This window comes from Eucalyptus grandis, chromosome 10 (genome assembly GCF_016545825.1).
Source record: "Eucalyptus grandis isolate ANBG69807.140 chromosome 10, ASM1654582v1, whole genome shotgun sequence".
Classification (NCBI taxonomy): Eukaryota; Viridiplantae; Streptophyta; class Magnoliopsida; order Myrtales; family Myrtaceae; genus Eucalyptus; species Eucalyptus grandis.
In genome coordinates this window covers 7,480,921-7,504,139 of record NC_052621.1, presented here as the reverse complement: position 1 = coordinate 7,504,139, position 23,219 = coordinate 7,480,921, and the positions used below count along the sequence as shown (strand labels likewise).

Here is a 23,219-nt window from a genome sequence, read left to right as displayed (position 1 = left end):
AGAGTTTTGTTTTTAGGGTTTGTTAATTTCTATCTATAATTTTTTGGGACAAAATTGCCCATATTCCTGCAATTGGAAATGTCATACACTTGCTGGTCGGTGAACATTTTGGTCGGCCGGTGGTTCAGGTCTTTATTTGAAACTTGTTAGCCACTTCGGGTTCTTATTTTGAACAACGGTCGCTTCGAGTCTTTATTTAAGAAAGTATACTCATTTTGGATCCTTATTGAGATTTTCCATTGTTTTATTGATTTATCAAATTTTGAGAGCTAAATTTTTTGTTTTTGGTCGGTGAGAACTAAAAAATTTAAAAAGTTAAAATAAAACACGTTTTGGGGAACATCACAACGCCTACCGAAACAGAGGAATGGGAAAACTGTTAATCTAGAGGCTGGATTTGCTTTCTAGATATCATTAATCTGACGGTGGGAGCGAGCGTGGAGTCATCGACGATCGTGGTCATAATTGGTGGAGCAGAGTCAAGTCCAAGCTCTTTTCACGTGATAACAACCACACTTGCCGAAGCCCTAAGGTCAAAACCCTCTTTTTATTTTCTTTTTATTTGGAAAATATTTATTTTTGTTTTGTTTTGGATCTACAGGATAAATTATAAAAGATTGCATTTACATGGCTTCCTAAAACATACCAACCAACCAAAATGAAAAAAATAAAAAAAGTTACGAGGAATTAAGAAGAATACTTTTCCATTTCCTTACTAGCTATTACTCTGTACACTAGATGCAAGTGAGTTCGATGTTCTATAATCGATGATAGGCTGTGTATGATTGGATCTATCGCAATCGTTGATTACATGAGCCTTAGTTGGAGCTATCGATCTAGATTTAGGCAAGAGTTTCTCCTTAGATGGACCCACCGAGATTAAAATATGTGCCGGATAAGGTTCACGAGGCATTTTTGTTTTTAGGAAAAAGTTTTCTAAATCATCCACTATCTGTAAAATAAATTCACCCTTAGACTTTATTTATTTCCCAAAAGTTAAATAATTTAGAAAATATTTTTCTAAAGCTGATTGTTTATATAACTTGATATAATTATTCAATGAAATATATTTTTAATATTGACATAATTTATGCTCGAAGATTGTTGTGGACGATAAATATATTTTTATTTCATGTATTTTTTATAAGTAGTATGAATAATTACATTCTAGAAAAATATTTTTAGATCATTTATTTTTCACTAAATAAATGGAGTCTCAATCCTCAAATTCTCATTATTTTGTTGACCTTTTATATAGTTCTGCTTTTTTTTTTTTTTTTTGGTCGGTTTTTATATAGTTCTATTGATCTAACGAAAATGTGGGCGAGCGATGGCGAATGCCACCATCGGTGGGTCCTCGTGCATCAACATCACTGGCGTTCAGTGTGGGACCGGCCATTTAATTAGGTTTGCGTATTCAACTCAAATGAAAATGGTACGAGGATCAAGACACGGGGGGTTGGTCGGTGTACATTAATTTCACTAACTAATAACAAAATTAGGCAAAATAAAATATGCTTGTACCCAATTCATGTTTGCACTAATATATTTTATAGTGAATTCATCATCTTTATTTTATGTCATGTAAAGTGGATCTAATTATGTTAGCAATATCCATTTTCACAAATGTTACTATCTCCTATGCTCATAACCCAATAATAATTGATTGGGGCTATTGTGATGATCAAAAGTATTATTGTAAGGTGAAAAACTATGTTTTTAGTTAGTGCTTGCATGGATTATTAGGGATCTTTTAAAGTGGCCAATGTGTGCTTGTGTGGTTGCAATCATAAATCTACATATGAAAAGCATTGAAACAATATAACTTGTAATCTACGTATTGTCTTATTCAAGTTATGATTATATATAGCGTTGTCGATAATGAAGGTAAACGGCGTGACACATCAAAATGTGAGGGGGACTTTGGGGAACAAACTGTAGGTCATGTGACATTGTGTTGGAGGGGACAAGTTGCACGGACATCGTGATGAATCACATCAACCTTGACTCTTCGGAACTCAAGAAGGGGAGCTATGCCAATTGCAAGAACGTCGTCAATGCAAGTTTCACTTCCATTGATCCTGCTATTTCTTGCCACACTTCGTAAGGTTAATTGTTGAAGCCAACAACATCCCTGCAATAAGTTGACCGAGGTAGTTCTCTTTTCTCGACCCAACATCAAGATAGGTCATATCGTTAGTTTTATCAAACTTAAATACGTTTGGTGGTCAAGATAATTTGTGCGAGTTTTGTAATTCATGGAAGGGCCCAATAGGTGTTAGAATTAATGTTCGGGTGAAATTATTTCACGTCCCTTTTCATTTTAAAACGCATCCTTTTGAGTCCTTCTATTAGTAAATTTGTTTTGTCAACTTCTACGTTTTTGGTAGAAATAGAACCATAACATCAATAAAAACACCAGCGCATAAAAAAGAGCTCTCCAAGCAAAGTTGTCAGTGATATTATTGTTGTAAAAATGGATAGTGTTGACACCTGAATTTTTTCGACCGATGCTCCCGAGAAAATTTTGTTAAGTATGAAAGATTACAAAGACTTAGGTCAACTCAGTTTGACCCGAGATTGACCCTGGCTCATTAGGCCCAGATCGATAGAACTCGACGCAATCAGGCCATAAAACCGTGCCCCCCTCTCTTTAGCCACAATTCCCATACCACATGACTCACGTTCCAATTAGTCATTGTTCTCACTGTTCACAATTATCACTTGGGTGTCTATTTCTTTTGTTCACGTGGCGCAAGGATACAAAACCCTAGCGAGGACAAAGGCGTCTCTTTCCGTGGGGTCAGTGCCACAATTCCCATACCACATGACTCACGTTCCAATTAGTCATTGTTCTCACTGTTCACAATTATCACTTGGGTGTCTGGCGCAAGGATACAAAACCCTAGCGAGGACAAAGGCGTCTCTTTCCGTGGGGTCAGTGCCACGATTCCCATACCACATGACTCACGAATGTCTTCTTGCGTTCACCGTGGGGTCAGTGGGAAAACAGAGCTGTCTTTGGAATTAAAGAGCTTGCACGTTCGAAAGAAGAAAAGGACAGTCACAGGAAAATAGGTCTTATTTTATTCCAAAAATATCTTAGAAGAAGGACAGCACGGTTTTCCCCTAGGCCAATTCTCCCTAGCCTTATCTCGGTCGGTCTTCATTAGCTAGCAGTAAGCCCTTGTCCGCCATTACCGGCCACTGACGAGTCTCCTTTTTAAAAGAGAGCAAGAACAGAGGGCATGGACTCAGGAGACTTGCGGCCTCTTTGGGTGTCCAAAAGTCGCTGCCTCGAGGATTCTCTCTGAGCCATTTCTTTCCTTTTCGTTGCCGATCCTCGCCGTCACCGGAACGCTGTGTCGTTATCGTTGGCCCAGCAAGCGCGGTAAACCCTGTTTTGCCCCTGTTTTTCTGCTGTCAACATCCGAAGCAACTCGTGCGTGTTTGAAGCTTCATCGCTGGCGTGCACCCTCGTCGGCAACACTTCTCAGACGTGTGAGTTTGACCAGCAACCGCAACCGACAACTCCTCCTTGACAAGGTATTGTTGAACCCCCTGCGTTTCCCCTGCTAAGAGTGAAACGCCGAAGCTTGGTTTTTCCGTTCATGCTCGTGTTGGATCTGAATAGGTTGGTTGTGTTGATTTTTCGAACATTTCTGAGCGATTTCTTTCGAGTCTGGATGTGAGTTCAAAGTCCTGAAACGGTCAAGCACTTTTTTCCCTTGAATCCACGTTCATAACCTATCCAATGAAATGTCTATAGTGGTGCGTTTGGTGATAAAACCTATTACGAGAATAATTAGAAATATTATTTTATTTTTTTTTGGTGAAAGAAATATTATTTTATTTTATTTTTCTTTGAAAATAAAAAGTAAATATTAATAATTTTTTTTTACCACCGACCGCGGTGGCTTTGCTAGCAAGTCTTCCCATTGTGGAGGACCCACTGACCCCTTCTCGAAGGTGAGGGTTCAATTTGCCGCGGAGACGCTTTGTGTCTTATCCGTTCCCACGGGTGGTGGGTCTTTCCATGGGCATTAGGGTTTACTCCAGCTGCTTGAGGCGTACGGGTTTCCTGGATCAAAAAAAAAGTATTCATAACTTTTTATTTTTATTTTAAATCTATTTTTCAACTAATTTTTTTATTTTGAAAAATAAAAAAATTAATTGATATTATCAAATTTATTTGTGTTTCCAAAAAAAAAAGAACAGAAAATTGAAAAATAGGATGTTACCAAACAGACCTGATTCATACAAGTTAATTTCCTTTTTTGTCTAACTCAAGAGCATATTGCCCCAGATTAAATCACCTTAATTGATTTTCAAAATCTTTCCAATGATTGTGCGTGTTTTTTTTTTTCCATCATCCGTTTCTCTCGGATTAAGCTCCTGAGGTCACCAATGGCGATTGTCGGTGAGTTGATGATGTTGTATCCGTGGCCTGAGTGTTTGACCATCTTGTGCATCTAAATTGGTTTTGCTGATGGTGTCCCTTTATCTGCATCGTCCTAACCATGCTGTGAATGTGTGAATGGGGTTGATGATCGAGGGGGGTATTGATGGCTGGTGGTCCCAGGTGCGGGTGACCGGTGAATCCGGTGGTGGTTTCGGGGTGAGTGAAGGCGATGCCCGTTTAAAGGTTCGGAGGTGTAAATCATGGACAAAACCCTGTTTCCTTTTTTGGGGGTGATCCTAGCATGACGACCGTCTAAGGATCGGAGGATAGCCGTAAAAATTTTCCTTCCCCAACACAAGCACGTAGAAATTGCCAAAAAAATAAAAATACATAGCTTTCTCCCTCTTATCGAAAATGTATGATTGAGAGTTTACCGTCCATTTTCCAAGCTAATGGTACTGTTAGCAAATCAATTCCCTTCTTTTGTCGTTTACTGTACAGGGTCCCTTCTTTTTGTACTCACAAATGCTCAGAGGAGGTTTATTGTGAAGGGACTTGGTTGATTAACTGTACTGTTAGCATGGAGAACAGATGACGAACCCTCAGCCATACATTTTTCATGAGAGGGAGAAAAATTTGTATTTTGCTCGGCAATTTCGACAGGAAAAGAATCGTCAGATGGTGACATCATCATGCTAGCATCACCCTATTGTAAAAGAACGGGGGTTGGAGTTCGGGGAATAGGAAGTGAGCGTGGAAGACGATGGGAGCACAAGGAAGAGGAAAATGGGTTTAGTCTAGGTGGGCTTAAGTGAGATTTTTTGACAAATTTGGGAGTTTAGGCCCATTGGTTTGATATTATTTGCGCTTGGTTGTTCTAGTTATGATTGGGTCGGTGATTTTCGGGCTTGAGAATTGGCTTGATGGATCCAGCCTTAGTGTGGGCTTGATGCTACCCTGTAGTGAAAATGGGCTTACGTTCTGGTCGGTTCAACTGGGTCTAGTTCATTTGAGCCTAATCTGTTTCTAGTAAATAGGGGCTTGGTTTATTTCTAGAGGAAACTGGGCTTTTGAATTTCTAATGGAGAGAGGCTTGACTAGTAAGCCCTTTCGCCTGCGGCGGCCCGTGTCCATGTGAAGCCCATGCCTAATCCCACAAGCGAGTAATAATTTTAAAAAGAAAAGGGAAACAAATTCGAAAAAAAATAATAATCAGAAAATGGCTAGGAATAGAAGCCTTGATTAGGTTGTTAAATCTTAGTGATATATTTAGCTTAGTTTCAGTTGTATGGCATAACTTTTAATTTTTTGAGTTTGAGTAGTTACTTTTCATATAGCTTAGACTTAGATTGATCAATCTTTTAAGTAACAAATTCAACCCAATTTGAACTCATGGGGCTGCTATCCTGGGGTTTAATAAGAATATCATGTATATTTTGTACTTGTTGCTTCCTTGAGTCTACTTTCCTACACACTTTAATTGCATCGATTATGATTGTCTACTTTTTTTTTTTTGTGCACTCATGCATGGATAGCATTTAGTGGCATAGATTAATTAAAAATGGTCAAAGATTGCTTGAATCATTTAGGTAACAAACCAATCAAGTTAGGATACTGAAAGAGCACTAGTTGGTTAATTAGTTTAATCAAGCTTTTTTCTTAAATCTCTAATTGCACGAGAAATGAAGTATCCTTCAATGCCTTACTTGACTTGTAGTCAATCTCATAGGCTAGTGTTGACTCCTATTTAGATTGGGCTTCATAGATAGATCAATTTCAGTCGTAGTTTCCTAATGTCGAGCGAGGTAATAATTTGGGAAATCCACATTGATTGAAGACTGTTGGTCCCAAATTCGACAATACCTCCAAACCTACCATCTCCTTGACATGCTTGTTGGGAGGGTCGCATTAGATAGTGCTAGATTATGAACCTCTTTTTTTTTTGGGGGGGTTTGTGTTAGTATTTTAGACTTAGTTTGTAGAATTATTAGAAAGAATCTTATTAGGTGATTGGATATTACTTGATAAATCATTCTTACTAGTAAGTTTTAGTATCTCTAGCCAGCAGTACACTATATACAATTTGAGTAATAAGGCTGATGTGGTACTTCCACTCATATATTAATAGTCACATAAGCAAAATTGAAAGAATGTTTAAAGTCTAAAAAAACATGGGTACAATAAACCATTGAAAATAATTGTTGGTCTACCTAACTTATATAGAAAAAAGATAAATAGTAGAAATGCACAAAATGAAAATTGAGATGTACTATGATATCATATTACAAAGGACCCATACCAAATACCCTCCTTATTTATTCACTTTTTCACTTTATTACAACTTTTTTTCAATTTTAGAAATCTTAAAACTTGTTACAAAAGTGCAATTAAATTCTTAAAAATTTCGAAAAAATGTAATCAAGTCTTAAAACTTGTCTAATTGATGCAATCGAGTCCTTCCATAATTCCATCCTATTTTTTTTTTTTTTTTTTTTTAGTCAAAAGCTCCATCCTACTTGGCTAACATAAAATGTTTATTACTATTTTCTCTCTCCTGTGTAACGTCACTAAAACATGAAACATTAAGATAAAATGACATTGTTTTGATCTGAATCTTTCTTTTTAAGCCAAAATTTGAGTTTAAATTAGATTAAAAATAAAAGGTTTCCAAAAAAAAATAAAAAAATAAAAGGTTTAATATTTTTTTTTTTTTTTTAAATCAAAAGAAACGGTGACGGTGGGGCGATGCAGGATCGCTTAGGTCTTTAGCTAACAACCGCCTGATCTTGGGGTTGAGAGGGTTGCAGGGCATCATTCTTTTATTTTTCTCTCTTATTTGTGTCCTTTTTAAAAAAATGTAACCTTTTTATTTAAAATTTGGGTAAAAAAGTTAGACTTGGACAAAAACGATTTGGTTTTAGTCTTATGTTTTATGTTTAGTGACGTTGACGTCACGTAGCATAGAGAAAATAATAAACAAGTCATGTCTTTTTTTTTTATTAGTCAAGTTGGATAAATTTAACAACAAGAATAGATTACTCTAATTTATAAATCTTCAAACTTAATTATACTTTTGAAAGTTTTAAAATTAAATTATATTTTGTAATAAATTTTAGAAATTCAAGTATATTTATCCCTTTTTTAGAATACCGTTCCACTTCTTATTAAACAAATTATCCAAAGAACCAAATCATGACTCACGTCTTAGGGCGGTGGAGGCCGTGGAGACAGACAACGGTCGGAGGTTGTTGGGGGTGGACAGGAGTTGGGGAGATGGGAATTTGTACTGAAGGATGAAAAAAGGTTCTATAAGCAAGTTTAGTCTGTCAACTGATATGAGGTATATAGTTAGGTATCCAACATAAAACTTATGGTACAAACTTGTATTTCAATAAAAAAGAAAAGGATACAAAGTGTATTCTCTAAGCTTTGTAGTCATTACGGATGTGGTCAATTGAAAATGCAGTGAAACATGTCATTTTCCAACGTGCATGGACGCATTATGCTTTGACTAGGAAAAGAAAAAACCGCAATGTGTTCTTTTTGGCTTCTGCTCCTGTTGCATCCAATTAAATCGAATTGCCTCTTTAGCATGTCATTGTATAGGTCTCCATCCCTATATCTCCATTTCTTAACGAGTCAAGAGATAGCATCTCTTCTTATCATTGACAATCAATTCTTGGGGAAGAAAGAACCCTAGATCCGAATGCAGCCAAGAACAAGAATTCAGTTCTTTCCCATTCCCATCAATCCACAACACTTGTAACTTAAATTACATCTTTATCTCTTGACTCGTGTCACAATCCAACATAAAAAGATTAGGCACTAACAATGCTTCATCTGATGTTGCAGGGTATCTTGTGTCCAAACATGTTCTTGCTTCTGATCCTAGTCTCACTCTTCCTTGGTTCTCAGCAAACTTATTCTTCAACTTCCTCTTCAAGTCTAGAGTCTACAGGTTTCTTTTTCCCTTCTTTCAACCCTGACTCTTGCACCGGTAAAGAGCTCATTTGCATGGGCTCGGCAACCTCGCAAGATGGGTATTTGAACATTACGCCGGACATGGGTAATTCAAGCCTTGCACCAATGCCGACAAACCAGATAGGGCGGGTTCTTTATTCCCGACCAGTGGTTGCTTGGCCTGCCATGATCTCCACCACGTTCACCATCAAGATTACGCCATCGCCAAATTCTAGAGTCTCTGATGACGGGATGGCTTTTCTTTTGCACAGGACAATAGACCCTCTCCGCCGAACAGTTATGGCTCATACATGGGGATTCTTGATCGGTCCACTCAAGGTACTTCCATCCAATCTTTTGTTAGATGAATATGAAATTTGTGGTACTTCGTTGTAGAATGTTGATAAAAATATGATTTCTCTTCAACTGAATATATAGGCGGCGTTGTCCATCAACTGGCCGTGGAGCTGGACCCTTTCATGAACGAGTTTGATATTGATGGGAACCACGTAGGCATAGACACAACGAACACTATGGACCCAGTCGATGCGAAGAGCCTAAACAACATAGGAGTGAACCTAAAAAGTGGAAAGGACATCAAAGTCAGAATTGACTATGATGGCTATAATCATGAACTCCAAATCTCAGTGGCATATTCTGGGAATTCGCTAATAAGCGTTCTCAATCATTCAATCAAAATGTCAGAAATTGTCCCTAGTCACGTGTACGTGGGCTTTTCAGGAGGCACTGGTGTTCTTCCTGGAAGCAGCCACAAGGTCTTTAACTGGGCATTTAGCTCTTTTCCTTTATCTTCGGCGGAGGATCGGCTTAGGAGAGACAACAGGATCCAAACCATACTGATTTTGGTCGTGCCAAGTGTGATGACAGTATTGTTCATCATGATATGTGTCTACCTTGTTAATAGAGCACCGGGGAAGAGAGACAAGAAGGACACTGACATAGAGAGCCAATCGAGGGAGGCCGCGAACGTTCCAAGGATGTTCACCTGCAAGGAGCTAGCAAAGGCCACTCGCAACTTCAGCAAGGAGAACCTGCTTGGCACCGGTGGTTTTGGAAGCGTTTACAAAGGGGTCATCTCAGATCCTCCGGTCGAAATAGCTGTGAAAAAGATCTTTGCAACCTCAAAACAAGGTTTATTTCTTTACTTGTGTCATGTCCTTTAGCACTCTTTTTTTGAACATGGTCTTGTAGATAAGATCTAAACATCACAGAAACATAGTGTTGGAGCAATTTTATAATTGACGTGAATAAAGTAGAAGAGAGAAATTCCATATATTTATAATGTATCTAGAAAAAGTGTCCGTGGAGCTTAATTATAGGCTTGAATAGACGACAACCTGGGGAAATCAGATCGGATATGTATAATTATAATAATTAAAGAAAATACTTTAAATATCTCCAGAAAATACCTAAATATCTTTAATACTCCCCCCTCAAACTAGAGCATAGATATTAATCAGATCCAGCTTGTTATAAATATATTCTATCCTCCCATGATTCGGAGGTTTAGTAAATATGTTTGCAAGTTGTTCACCAATCGTAATGTGATTTGGAAGGATCACTCCACTCTATAGCTTCTCTTGTATAAAATGACAGTCGACCCTTATGTGTTGTGTTCTCTTATGAAATACAAGATTTTAGATATATGTACTGCAGCCTTATTGTCACAACACAGAGGCATATGAACTGAAGTTTTAAAGCCTAATTTAGTCAATAGCTGCTAAATCCACACTAGGTTACATGTTACTTATGTCATGACTATATTTTGACTCAATACTTGAGCAAACAACAACACTCTATTGCTTACTCGTCCATGGTACTAGATTTCCTCTAACCAAGGTACAATAGCTAGTAATCGATCTTCTCTTATTTGGAGACCTTGTTCAATCAGTTTTAGAGAATCCTTATACTCTACTATTGCCATAATTTAGGTAAACAATTTATTTCCTTGGAACCTTTTTCAAGTACCTCAAAATCCAAATAATTGCATCCCAATGAAATGTACAACAAGAAGACATAAATTAACTTACCACACTAATTGGAAATGCAATGTTTGGTTGAGCAACTGTGAGATAGTTTAGCTTGCCTACCGGTTTTTAATATCTTTCAAGATTATCATGAATCTCTCCTCCCTCAATAGTTGGATTATCTCCTTGTTCCATTGGTGAATCAAGATGCTTTGATCACAACATGCCTGTCTCTTCTGGAGAAACTTGTTGTAATCGAACTTTCGTTGTAATAGAACGATACCTTTTTGTGACCGTGTCACCTCAATTTCTAGGAAATACTTCAACTTGTCCAAATCCTTAGTCTGAAATTATTGCTAAAAATAGAGCTTTAGTTCAACTATAATGACCAAGTCATCTCTCGTGACAATAATATTATCAACATACATGATTAAAAACAACTTGCCTCCCCTTAGCTTTTTATAAAAAAGGAGTGATCATTTCCACATCTAGACATTCCAAAAGAGAGGACAACTTTAGAAAATCTTCCAAACCAAACCTATGGGGATTGCTTCAAACTATACAAGTTTTTAACTCACAAACTAGTCATCTAGACTTACCTTAAGCAACAACCCCAAGAGGTTGCTCAATATACACATTTTCATATGCAAGAAAGCATTCTTGACATCAAGCTGCAAATGGCCGTTGTATGTGGCTACTAGAGAGATCAAAATACCAACAAATGTGAACTTGACAACATGAGATATAAAGAGTCAACCTCATACACCTGAGCGTACCCTTTTGCAATAAGTCTTTCTTTTAAGCAAGCAAGAGGACTATCGAGAATGACTTTGATAGCATACACCCATTGACAACCAATAACACTTTTGCCTGAAAGAAGAGGTACCCAGTCTCAAGCTTGATTAACCTGTAAGGCCTTTAATTCTTCTTTCATAACTATTCTCTAGCCAAAGTTATGTAATGCCTTGGCTACAAACTTGAGGATAGAATATTGTTCAACAATAGATAAAAAGGATCGAAAGAGAGGAGACATAGAAGAGTATGAACAAAAGTCTATAATGGAATGTTGAGTACAAGCACGGTACCTTTGGGATGAACAATATGGGTAGGCTAATGATGGATTTGGAGCTGAAAATGACCTAGTAGTGGTAGTAGGAAGGGGGGAGTAGTATCTACTCAAGGATGTCGAGTATAGACTTTGAGAGAAGTTAATTCTTGTCCAAATAGTAGGAAAATAGGTGGATCAATTGATCAAATAGTGATCACATGTAAAATTTCATCCACCTTAGAAACAGTAACTGGAACATCATGATATACAATAGATTCAAAGAAAGAAACATTGGTAGTTATAAAGTAATTTTGCAATGATGGAGAATAACAATGGTATCCCTTTTAAGTACGAGAATAACATAGAAATGTATACTTGATGGCCCTATGATCAAATTTTGATATTCCAAGTTAATGACCATGAATAGAATAGACACAATAAAAGATACAGTGTGGTAAAAAAAATAATGATTGATTGAGTAACAAACAAGAAAATGGAATACCACCTTGTAAAATCAAACAGAGACATAAAGCCCATCATCCCTCTCTCCTTTTCTATATATATAGTGCCTATTCTTCTTTTTAGCTACATCATTTTATTGTGGTGTATCGAAACAAGAAGATTCATGGATCAAACCATGTTGAGTCATAAAATCAGAAAAGGTGCAGAAAAGTGCTTTTAGCATTATTAGAACGCAAAATTTTAACATGCACACCAAAGTGAGTATGAATTTTAGAATTAAAAGCACAAAATATAGAAAACAATTTTGAATGACTTTCCATTAGATATAGCCAAGGTAAGTGACTCTGAAATAGTCATTGATAAAAGTAATAAAGTATGTAAAACCAACAAAATATCTGAATGAACTAACAAAAAAGGAGGTATCACTTGCTTAATGACTTAAGGCAAGTAACTAATAGGATGCAATTTGCCATGTTGACATGACTCACACTCTAAACTAGAAAGAGATTGAAAACTAGAATCTAAATTTTGAAGATTGTGAAACTAAGGATGGCCAAGACGACAATGGATTTGATGCAAGGAAGCAACACTAGAGCATGGAATAGATAAATCATTTTCAAGCACGTAGAGCCCCCTACCTCACATCCTCTACCGATCCTCATCTTTGTAGCCAAATCTTGGCAAATATAAGAATCAAAGTAGAATGTCACCAAACACTAAAAGTTTTTGGTTAATATACCAACAAACATAAGGTTAAATGGAAATTGTGGGAGATAAATCATCGAGAATAATGACAATGAAGAAGTTGGATGAACTGCATCAACCCTATTAACATGTGTAGATGAACCATTAGCTAAGGTAATGGAGTAAGAGACAGAAAAAAAAAACTTGAAAGACCTGACAAAGGACAAGATATCGCTGAAAGGCATGTAGTAGCATTACCTGTTTGTACCTAAATAGTTGTGAAAGAATTAGGCTATGAGATTTGAAACTAACTATATTGAATAAATTCCTCATCAAACATAACCGCTACGTTGCCTTCAGAAAACTGTGGCAAAAAGAAGAGTTAGTACTAGATGTAGCATTTGCAAAATGTTGTTGCTATCCTAGTTTCCCATGTAACTAGTAACAAGATTTTCAAATGCGATCGGGTTTGCCACATTAATGATATGTCTAAACGGCCCTTAAGCTATTAGTGGAATTGTGGGACTATCCATAAAGTTGTTCTAGCCCTTGGTCTCTTCCTATTCCTATGCCTCAGCAAAATATTGTGTAATGGAACACCCATTCCTATTAGATCGGTAAAACTTTTGTGATAGCTCATAAATCCGTGAAAGGTTATTTTGGCCAGAGTACAATATAGCCAAATACTCCCACAATTCTTTAGTTATGTCAATGTCAGTTATGAGATCAACTATATCACTCTTTATGGAGTTCAACATCTGACCAAGAATATGTGAACCAACTACATTCCAAGTTGCATCAATACTAGGTTTAGGTTTAGTCAAGTGTATAGGTTGATTTTCACCTATTAAAAGTTAGCTTCACAATTTTCTTCTATTGTTGAAAGTTGGCACTATCCTTAAGCTTTTTATTGGTAATTCGATTAGAAGTAGAGGAAATCACCTCAATCATCGCAAGTGTTACTCTTCTCAAAATCATCCATTCTTTAATAAAAATAAGAAAACTACCACAATATTTTCCTTCAAGCAACTCAACTTCAATAGTTCAATAATTCAATACAATTGAAAAATATCATCAATGGACCATTAACAATGATGTCACAACACTAACAACCAATTGAACCAATAATGTAGACATAGTAACAGAGTACTTGTAGCCTTCCAAGGTTCTTTAGGTAGAAAGTTCATGCACCGATGGTCATTCCAACTGACCAATCATAGAGAACAAGAGCAACAAAGGCCAAATTAGATAACCCTCCCAAATTTTGTATAAATCTCACAGAGTAGATCATTGCAAAATCAGTTCTTGCAATCCAATTTCCTTGAATTTACCCTTGAGATTCCAAACATCTCCACCTCCAGAGACCACACCAATTAACTTCACCAAACTACGCAACAACTCATTGCTCACTCACCCATAGCACTGCATAACGAAACATCTCAATTGGTGCAAACTAAAACTACCATAAAATTCAAATGTGATCCAATATAGCTTGACCATTGGACAAAAGGCATGATATAGGTGGCCTTGGAAGACTTTGAAAAAATAGCAATTAGAGAGAAACACCAAATTGACCACAATGAAGCGAGAGTTAAGCCCAAGAACCTATACTTGAGTGGCGAAAAGCTGAAGAGACGGAGTAGGTGACATTTGATGATGCCAAATTTGACTTAGGTTGGATGGCGACGCAAGATCTAAGTTGGCAACTTTTTTTTTTTTTAATAAGAATTTTCGCAACGTCTAATATCATGTGAATAAAGTGGGAGAGAGAAATTTTGTTTTGTTTTGTTTTGTTTTTTGTTTTTTGTTTTTTGTTTTTTGTTTTTGTTTTTGGTAAGTAAGAGAAATTTTGTTTAATTTCAATGTATCTAGAAAAGAGTATATGGAGCTTATTCATTAGCTTGAATACATGACAATTTAGGGAAATTGAATTGAATATGCATAATCAAAATAACCGAATGAAATATCTTAAATATCTCTAGAAAATACCTAAATATATCTAACAATTGCCAAAACTGCAAAGATCCTTTGTGAAAAAGTTCTCAAGTATTTGTTAATTAACCTTAGGCAATTTTTCAACCTCAAATTCAACAGGTGAGAAACAGTATTTGGCAGAGATATGCACGATTGGGAGGATGAGGCACAAGAACATAGTGCAACTCCAAGGTTGGTGCCATGAGGGGGAACAGCTTTTGCTAGTCTACCAATACATGGCCAATGGTAGCCTTGACCGCTTTATTGGCAAGCAGTCCCTCAGTTGGGAGACCCGTTATGAGATCCTAATTGGCGTGGCCTCGGCACTACTCTACCTCCATGAAGAGTGTGGGAACCCTGTGGTCCACCGAGACATCAAGCCCAACAATGTCATGCTAGATGTCAACTACAATGCCTACTTGGGTGACTTTGGGCTTGCGAGGCTCATCCAGAGCGATGCCTCAGCGACAACCATGCTCGCGGGCACCCCCGGGTACCTAGCCCCAGAGGTGGCATACTCAGGGAAGGCCATGCCAGAGTCGGATGTGTACAGCTTTGGGATGGTGGTCCTAGAGGTGGTGTGCGGGAAGAGGTCAAAGGGGATCACAAAAGAGGACACCTTGGTGGATTATGTGTGGAGTCTCTATGGTGAAGGCTCGATCTTGGAGTGTGTGGATGAGCAAATGGAAGGCCAATTTGATGAGGAGCAAGTGGAGAGGGCACTAATAGTGGCCCTTGCTTGCTTGCACCCCTACTTTGCGTGCAGGCCGAGGATGCGAAAGGTGGTCCAGATTTTCCTGAACTCGGACGAGTCGCTGATGGAGTTGCCTAAGTCCCGCCCCAACATGGCCTTTGTGCCAGTCTCATTCTCAGGCTTGACCACCGTCGGCTACTCCTCCACCTACAAGACCAATTCCACCTTCACTCACTCACAGCTCAGTTCAACCCCAGAGATAAAACTCAATCATGAACAAGGGATGCTTGGATTGCGTTAATGGTCTTGAGAATTAAAGATCGTATCAAAAAATTTCACGCAATTCATATCCGAGTCATACAAGAATGAGTTTTACTTTGTATTATGTTATGATGTAGTGCAAAATGGATACTCTTTGAAGCTAGTTGTACTGTATTTACATACCTCTATGAATGTTACGTTCTTATGTGAAATTGAGTTGGAGTGGTTCAAGTCATGCCACCTCATTGTAGGAGTTACATGGAGCATATGAAGAAAAAGACCCACTTAAATTAGGAACAATTTACATATGTCGATTTGTATATTTATGAATTTCAAGACTCACGACTTAGTTTACCACTAGATATATAACTCGATCATGAACAGGGGATGCCTGGGTTGCGTTAATGGTCTTGAGAATTAAAGAACGTATCATAAAATTTCACGTGATTCATATCCAAGTCAAACAGAAATGAGTTTTACTCAGCATTATGCTATGATGTAGTGCAAAATGGATGTTATTTGAAGTTTGCATTGTATATACATTCCTCTGTAAATATTACGTTCTTATGTGAAATCAAGCTAGAGTGGTCCAAGTCATGCTTGCCGCCTCATTGCAGGAGTTACATGGAGCATATGAAGAAGAAGGCCCACTTAAATCAAGAATGATTTACATATGTTGATTTGCGTATTTATGAATTTTAAGGCTCAAATTAATCTAATGAAAGTAAAAATAATGTGTAAAATGAAAGAGAAGTATTTCACTCACTCATGGCACAGTTCACTATAGGAGACAGAACTCGATCATGAAAAGGGGATGTTAGGGTTGCGTTAATGGTCTTGGGAAGTAAAGATCATAACGGGAAATTCCACGCGATTCACATCTAAGTCATATAGGAATGAGTATTATTCTATATTATGCTACGATGTGATGCATAATGGATACTCTTTAAAGCTAGCAGTGTTGTATTTACATTCCTCTGTGAATGTTACATTCTTATGTGAAATCAGAGTGGTTCAAGTCATAACGTCTCATTGCAAGAGTTACATGAAGCATACGAAGAAGAAGACTCACTTAAATCAGGAACGATTTACATATGTCGATCAGTATATTTATGAATTTCAACGCTCAAATTAATCTAATGAAAGAAAATGTGGCACCCAAAAACGGCCCCCGATCTGTTAGGGTCGTCATAGTTTGCTTACCTTTCACTTGTCCTAATAACATGTCACTCTGATACGATTGAGATTATAGTGGGTCCATATATCCTGGGGGTTTATAATTTTTTTTTATCGGTCCCAGCGCAGTTCTTATAACGGAAGTATATTCGACATCTCCCTAACCCATACTCAAACTAATAATACAATGCAATGCGCGCGCGCGCGCACACACACACACACACGTTAGAGCCGAAACACTTTTATTTACATAACTATGATAAATATACCGACTATGATAAATATCACGAGTCGGTACATCAAAAGGCCAAGGCTTTACTAAGCTCGGCTATAACCCAAAAGTACTCGACCCCACATCAGTCATGTACATCGATCCATCCTCTAGTGTTGGCTATCCAAAAAGTGTCACCCGCTACCAGCCACACACACAATCACACCCAGCCCGGTGCATCGGCTGGTGGTAGCGGCAGCATCCTCATCATGATCCCGTTGCGACGAACATGCACGGACAGGAATCAGGTAGACCCACGTCATACATAACTAAAACTCGAACACGGATGAACACCAGTCCACGAACACCAACATAGGGGGTACTTCAAGCACTCAACCTCAACGTCAGACGGTAAGCCATAGAAAGTACCACGTGTGATCGGTAACAGAGGCATCTCTTAATCTGAAATATTAGTCCCCAAAGGGATGAGTACAACCACTTAGCAGTAAAAGATTCCTCAAGCTATATCAAGCATTACTATCAATATCCAGATTCAAATATGGTAGACAAAACAAGAAATTTAACAATAGATGTGTATCAAAATCATGAAAACCTTCAATGTAATAACAATGTAGTCCTAATATGTAGTGCAACATATCCAAGATAGACAAATCTCAATCATAGGGTCAAACTGAAACATCACGTTCCATTCCATGCCATACGCTCAGTCTTATATCTAGACCCACACACACTTATAATGGAATCATTCATTTTATTTTTCGAAAGGTTTCATCTCCTGAGGACTAATTTTTGCGTCCCTCCAGCATTCGCATCCCTTCAGGAATCACAAAAGCCTCCGGCATTCAGCCATTTAAGGCCACCGGGCATCTGAAGTGAATCACGCCTCTAGGCATCTCGTACCCCACCTGGCATCACGAGGAACCTCGAGGGCCTCCCATGAAAATGGTTACCCTGGCCATCCGGAATTACGTACTGACTAGCATACCACCGGGCATCCCGAAGCTCCCGGGGAATAACCTCTGGCATTCAGCCATTTAAGGCCACCGGGCATCCACAAGGCATTGACTCACTCGATCCTTTGGGCATCCTCACTTCCGGGGTATTGTTGACCCGAGGGTTCAACGGTAACAATTTAGCATTTTAATTCACAAAACATTTTCAAATGCTAAAACAAGACGTCTCATGGACCCTCTAACACATCTCAATATTGCAAAAATATCCACAGCCAATACCATCATATTACATAGCCATTCGAAATACCTTCACTTTCGGATACTTTTGTGAAAATTCAAGAACAGACTAGCTCGATTTTTACAATGCACAGTTCTGGTAGAAATTTTGAAATAAATATTAAATTGACTCATAAAATTATGAAATTTTGACACGTTATCAATAAGACCTAAAGGAAAAAATTTCATGAAGAACACCAAGTCAAATTCCATACATATAGAGAGTAAAAACTTCGGTATTTATTGCTACAGTTTCTGTAAAATTTCCAGATTTAGCATTTCCGTATGAAAATCATTTCGTCGACCAAATATTATCCATTTATGCTAAATTTTTGATATGTTACTATTACAGATGTGCTCTCCAACTTTAATTAAGTATTTGAAGTCAAATTTTTGCTAGAAAATTTCAGAAAAATCGAGAAATCACCGGAGGTCATACTGTCCTTTACAAAACAGTCCACTGATCTAACTAGAATTTTTCCCACTCCTTGAATTTCGACCTCCAACATCTACAATCAAATGTATACAAGTGTATTACACTATAACACAGCCTTATCACTTCCAAAAATCCTCTATGGTCGGATCTTTAAATTCTTGTTCCATCACAAAATTCGAAATCCACAATGCATGCCCTGTTTTCACCTAGTTTTCTTGATCTAGCTTCATCTTTCATGTCCAAATCCAACATGCAGCTCTCATCTTTCTCGCATCTACCAATTCCTCACTAGATAAAACAACAAGCCAAACATAGATTGAAGAACTTCTACTTGCCTCAAATCCAAAGCAACCACAACAAGCAAGTTGGCAACTTGGGGCTCCGAACGTGGCTTGATCGATGGTGGAACTAGGCGGCGTTGATGGCAGCAGCTGGTGCACGCACGGCGGGGCTGGTCTCCTTCTTCCCTTGCCAATGCACCCTCACAAACTCCCTCTTTCTCTCAAACTCTCTCTCTTTGTCTCGGATTCTCTCTCTCGCGAACACTCCCTCGCTCACTCTGCCCCTCTCTCTCTCTCTTTTCTTTCTTGCACTCTCATGATTAGCTAGTAATCATTGGATTTTACATGGAGATCACTGGTGAAGCAATGGGGGCAGCAACACTTGCTTACTCCCCCTTGCCTCTTGTCAATCTTCATCCAAGGATGATGGGCCTCAATCGGATGGGCCTTAGTCGACTGATCAAGAGGAAACATGGGCCGCTTTTTTGGGCCTCTTGGCCTGCTTTGGGCCCAAAATTTTTGGGCCAAGTTGTCCCATGTCCAATTTAAATAGCGCACAGAAAATATCAATAATAAGCCCATAATTCCTACACCACTTTAGGGCATTTGATTTTTATATAGGAATCAATATTATATTCCCATAACAAAATTTCACATGGGGGGTTTGGTCCAAGAGATAAAATAAAGTGGCTGATAATGTAATTGTCCATATGGCCATTTAAAGACAAATCTCCTTTCCTTAAAATTGATATTTCAAGTTGTCGAAATTCTTGGATGCCATAGAAAAATAATGTCTAAAATAAAAGAGAAGCGTTTTTGGCGAGAGAGAAATCTTGGTTTTGCAGCTATAGGGAAGTTACATATGTCGATTCGTATATTTATAAATTTCCAAGCTCAAATTAATCTAAAGAAAGAAAAATACTGTGTAAAATGAAATAGAAGCGTTTTTGGTGAGAGAGAGAGAGCTTGGTTTTGCAGTTACAGGGAAGTTACATATGTCAATTCGTATATTTATGAATATCAAGGCTCAAATTAATCAAATGAAAGAAAAATAATGTGTAAAATGAAAGAGAAGCGTTTCTAGCGAGAGAGAGAGAGAGAGAGAGAGAGAGAGAGAGAGAGAGAGAGAGAGAGAGAGCTTGGTTTTGTAAATTGTAGCTACAGGGTCCCACAAAAAAATGAAAGGCAAATTGACGTGCGTTTGCCGGGAGTCGAAATCTTTGCTTTCAACAGTCTCTGCACGGCTAACGAACCATTGGGCGGATTAGGCTTGAGCATCGTGGTTGAGATAAAAGCAGCAGCAAACATCTAATGAATGCAGGTGAGCATTTAGGGGCACACCTGTGCCAACTGGCATCACATGAATGGGTTGGTCCGTCTTCACCCAATCAAGAACAAGTTGAAAAGCCGAGATTCTTAGGTTAGCCTCGGGTACTCCACACTGGATTGCCGGTGACAAGCGGTGAACACTTTTTTCGCGACCGCATAAGGAGTTCGCCAACTCTACATTTAAGTAGGGCATTGGAGGGCTTATTCAGTGGACGGGCCTCGGCTCGCGCCTAACCCTGTTGTGGAGTGTGAGTTTTGACTCCAAGGATCAAATGTAGCACACCCAATCCTAAATCATATAATGAACTTTACGCATCACCGATGTTTAGGAGAAACAGATATACTTCATATCCTGAATGGTATTAAAGTTGATGTTTGGGCCATACTATCTCACATCCCTTTTTACTTGAAAACACACCTTTTTGGGTCTTTTTATAAATATATTCGTGTTGTTTACTTTGACCTTTTTGGTAGAAATAGAACCATAACATCTATATAAACATAAGTACATGAAGAAAGAGCTCTCCAAACAAGGTTGTTGGCAATGCTACTGCTGCAAAAATGGAGAGTGCTAGAATTATAGACTTAGTTAGCAGAATTATTAAAAAGAATGTTGTTAGGTGATTGGATATTACTAAGTAAACCATTCTTATTAGTAAGTTTTAATATCTTTAGCCAGCAGTGCGCTATATGCGATTTGATTAATTAGATAGTGATGTGGTACTTCTATTCATATATTAATAGTCACATAAGCAAAGGTAGTAAAGACGATTAAAGTCTAAAACGTGCATGATTACGAGTAGCTAGTGAAATAATAATTGGAATTATTAACTTAAAAAAAAAAAGATAAAAAGGAGAAATGCACAAAATGATAATTGAGATGAACTATGTGATACTATATTAAAAAGCAAAAATACTGCATACCCTCCTTATTTTTTCATTCTATTACCACTTTTCTCTCCTTTAGTTTTAAAAATACATTCTGCATCTCAAGACAAACCAGATTATCTAAAGAACCATATTACCATCTCTTATAGAGAAAAAAAAAAAAATCCCTCTTAGGGGTGAGCATATAGAATAGCTGGAATTGGAACCGCTTGAATCGAACCAATCCGGCCAATTTTAGGCGGTTCTAGAGGGCGCCGATCCAGTTCTTGATTCCATAAAATTGAAATCAGTGATTTTCAATCCGGTTCTAGGTTTCAAGGAGAGAACAAGATTGACCATACATTACCAATTTAAATTTATTTTTTCATTTTTTAAAAAGTAAAGTGTAAACCCAAACTCTAATATCCTCTCACACCTCGCTTATTCTAAGTGATGAAGTAAATATTTGTTTCTTTCATATTACTGCACCGATTCATCCAAGTTGCTCCTTTTGTTTCTTGCTTCTTTCTTTGTTTTACCTTTCTTCTTTTCCTGCAAAGATTCATCGATTTTACCTCCCTTGCTTACTCGTATTTTGTGAGTCCATCATTTATAAAAAAAAAGAATCCACTGAATCCTCCTCCTTTTTTCGAGCATGCCCCCATAAGCACAACCCCATCATCTCTCAATATTCTTCGCAAATTTTGGATGAAATCCCATATTTGAATTGTGACATGGCTTGGGAATTCAATTAATTAAAAATTTTTGACCAAGATATGGAATCCATCGATTCTATTGGATTGCTTGAGAAAGAAACCAATTTGGTCTAATCCCAAGACTAGATCATCTGCTTCTTGGTTCCTAGTTCTTGAATAAAACTGAATCGAATCATGAACCAAGTCACCCCTAATCCCCCTAACTCTATAATGCAAACTTGCATTTCAAGAAACTATTAATACAAAGTGATAATGACTTGAAAAGTAGCACAATATTTGTTATTTTTATTAAAGATAAGGCTATGTTTGACAAGTTAGGATAAAATTTATAATATGATAATATTATATCGCATGTTTGGTGTTTGCTTAGAATAAGATAAAGTCGGATATAAGAAGGATATAACCCTAATAAAATTATGGGATAAAGATGGATAAGATTTATAATATTTATAATAGGAAAATTAATTTTCTAGAATAATTTTTTTATATTAATATAACTAAAAATATATGTAAATATAAATAATATTTGAATTCTAATATAAAAATTCAAAATAAAAAAAAATTAAATTTATTTTTAAAATTTAATCTTATTATTATTTATAAATTCGAACTTAAATTTTTTTCTTATAATATAAATCCAATGTATAGGTATTTTAGTATTTTAGGTATATTAGTACAATTTACTATTCAATAAGACATTATTAGAGAATGAGGAAGGGGAAAAAGAAATATAAATGAAAATAATTTTAAAAATAAGATAGGAAAAATTACAAAAAAGCAAATAAAATAAAGTAGGTAAAAATGTCACAAGAGATTTTTACTATCTCCATTTGTGAACTTTTACATTCATTTACACTAATATGCTATTTATATTAAAAAGTATATATGATATAATATGAATATATTCAATTTTATTATTGCAATTTACCAAAAAATGGACAAGATTTAGCAAAATCCCCAAATTTCATGCCTTATCCTATCAAGTCTTATATTGGTTATAAATCTTGACAATCAAATATAGCCTAAGTGCATTGAAAGTTCTTGTTAAGAAAGTACAACGAGTCTTAAAACTTTTAAAAAGTGTAATTAAGTTCTAAAACTTATCAACTAAGTGTAATCTAAGTCATTCATTAACTTTGTCGAACATGATTAACGAAAAAGATTAGTATGACCTTTTTTTTTTCTCTCTTACACATAGCATTGATGTGGCTAAAATATGAAACATAAAACTAAGACAATGTCATTTTGGATGTGGCTAGCCCATTGGCTTAGATCCAACGACCCTCACTAGTCATTGCAGACCCTTTCGATGATAGTGAGGTAGCCGCTTGGTTTTTGTTTATATTTTCTTTTTTCATGTTCATTTTTTATTTATTTTATTTTTTAAAATTAAAATAATATTTGAAAAAATGACATTGTTATGTTTCATGCAACATCACGTGAGAGAGAAAATATGAAAAAAAAAAAAAATCACCTCAGC

General features: G+C 37.0%; 2 protein-coding genes across 2 annotated transcripts; both read left to right on the top strand.

The window, feature by feature from the left end:
• The first annotated feature begins 3,500 nt into the window (after positions 1–3,500).
• LOC104437041 (probable L-type lectin-domain containing receptor kinase II.1) lies at positions 3,501–10,196 on the top strand. Its single transcript, XM_018870761.2, has 3 exons — positions 3,501–3,546; positions 8,255–8,701; positions 8,801–10,196. Exons 2-3 carry the CDS (start codon positions 8,674–8,676, stop codon positions 9,544–9,546), a joined length of 774 nt encoding a protein of 257 aa, XP_018726306.2. The 5' UTR covers positions 3,501–3,546; positions 8,255–8,673; the 3' UTR covers positions 9,547–10,196.
• A 4,406-nt stretch (positions 10,197–14,602) lies between these two features.
• LOC120289245 (probable L-type lectin-domain containing receptor kinase S.7) lies at positions 14,603–15,726 on the top strand. Its single transcript, XM_039304023.1, has one exon. It carries the CDS (start codon positions 14,680–14,682, stop codon positions 15,511–15,513), a length of 834 nt encoding a protein of 277 aa, XP_039159957.1. The 5' UTR covers positions 14,603–14,679; the 3' UTR covers positions 15,514–15,726.
• Positions 15,727–23,219: the final 7,493 nt, after the last annotated feature.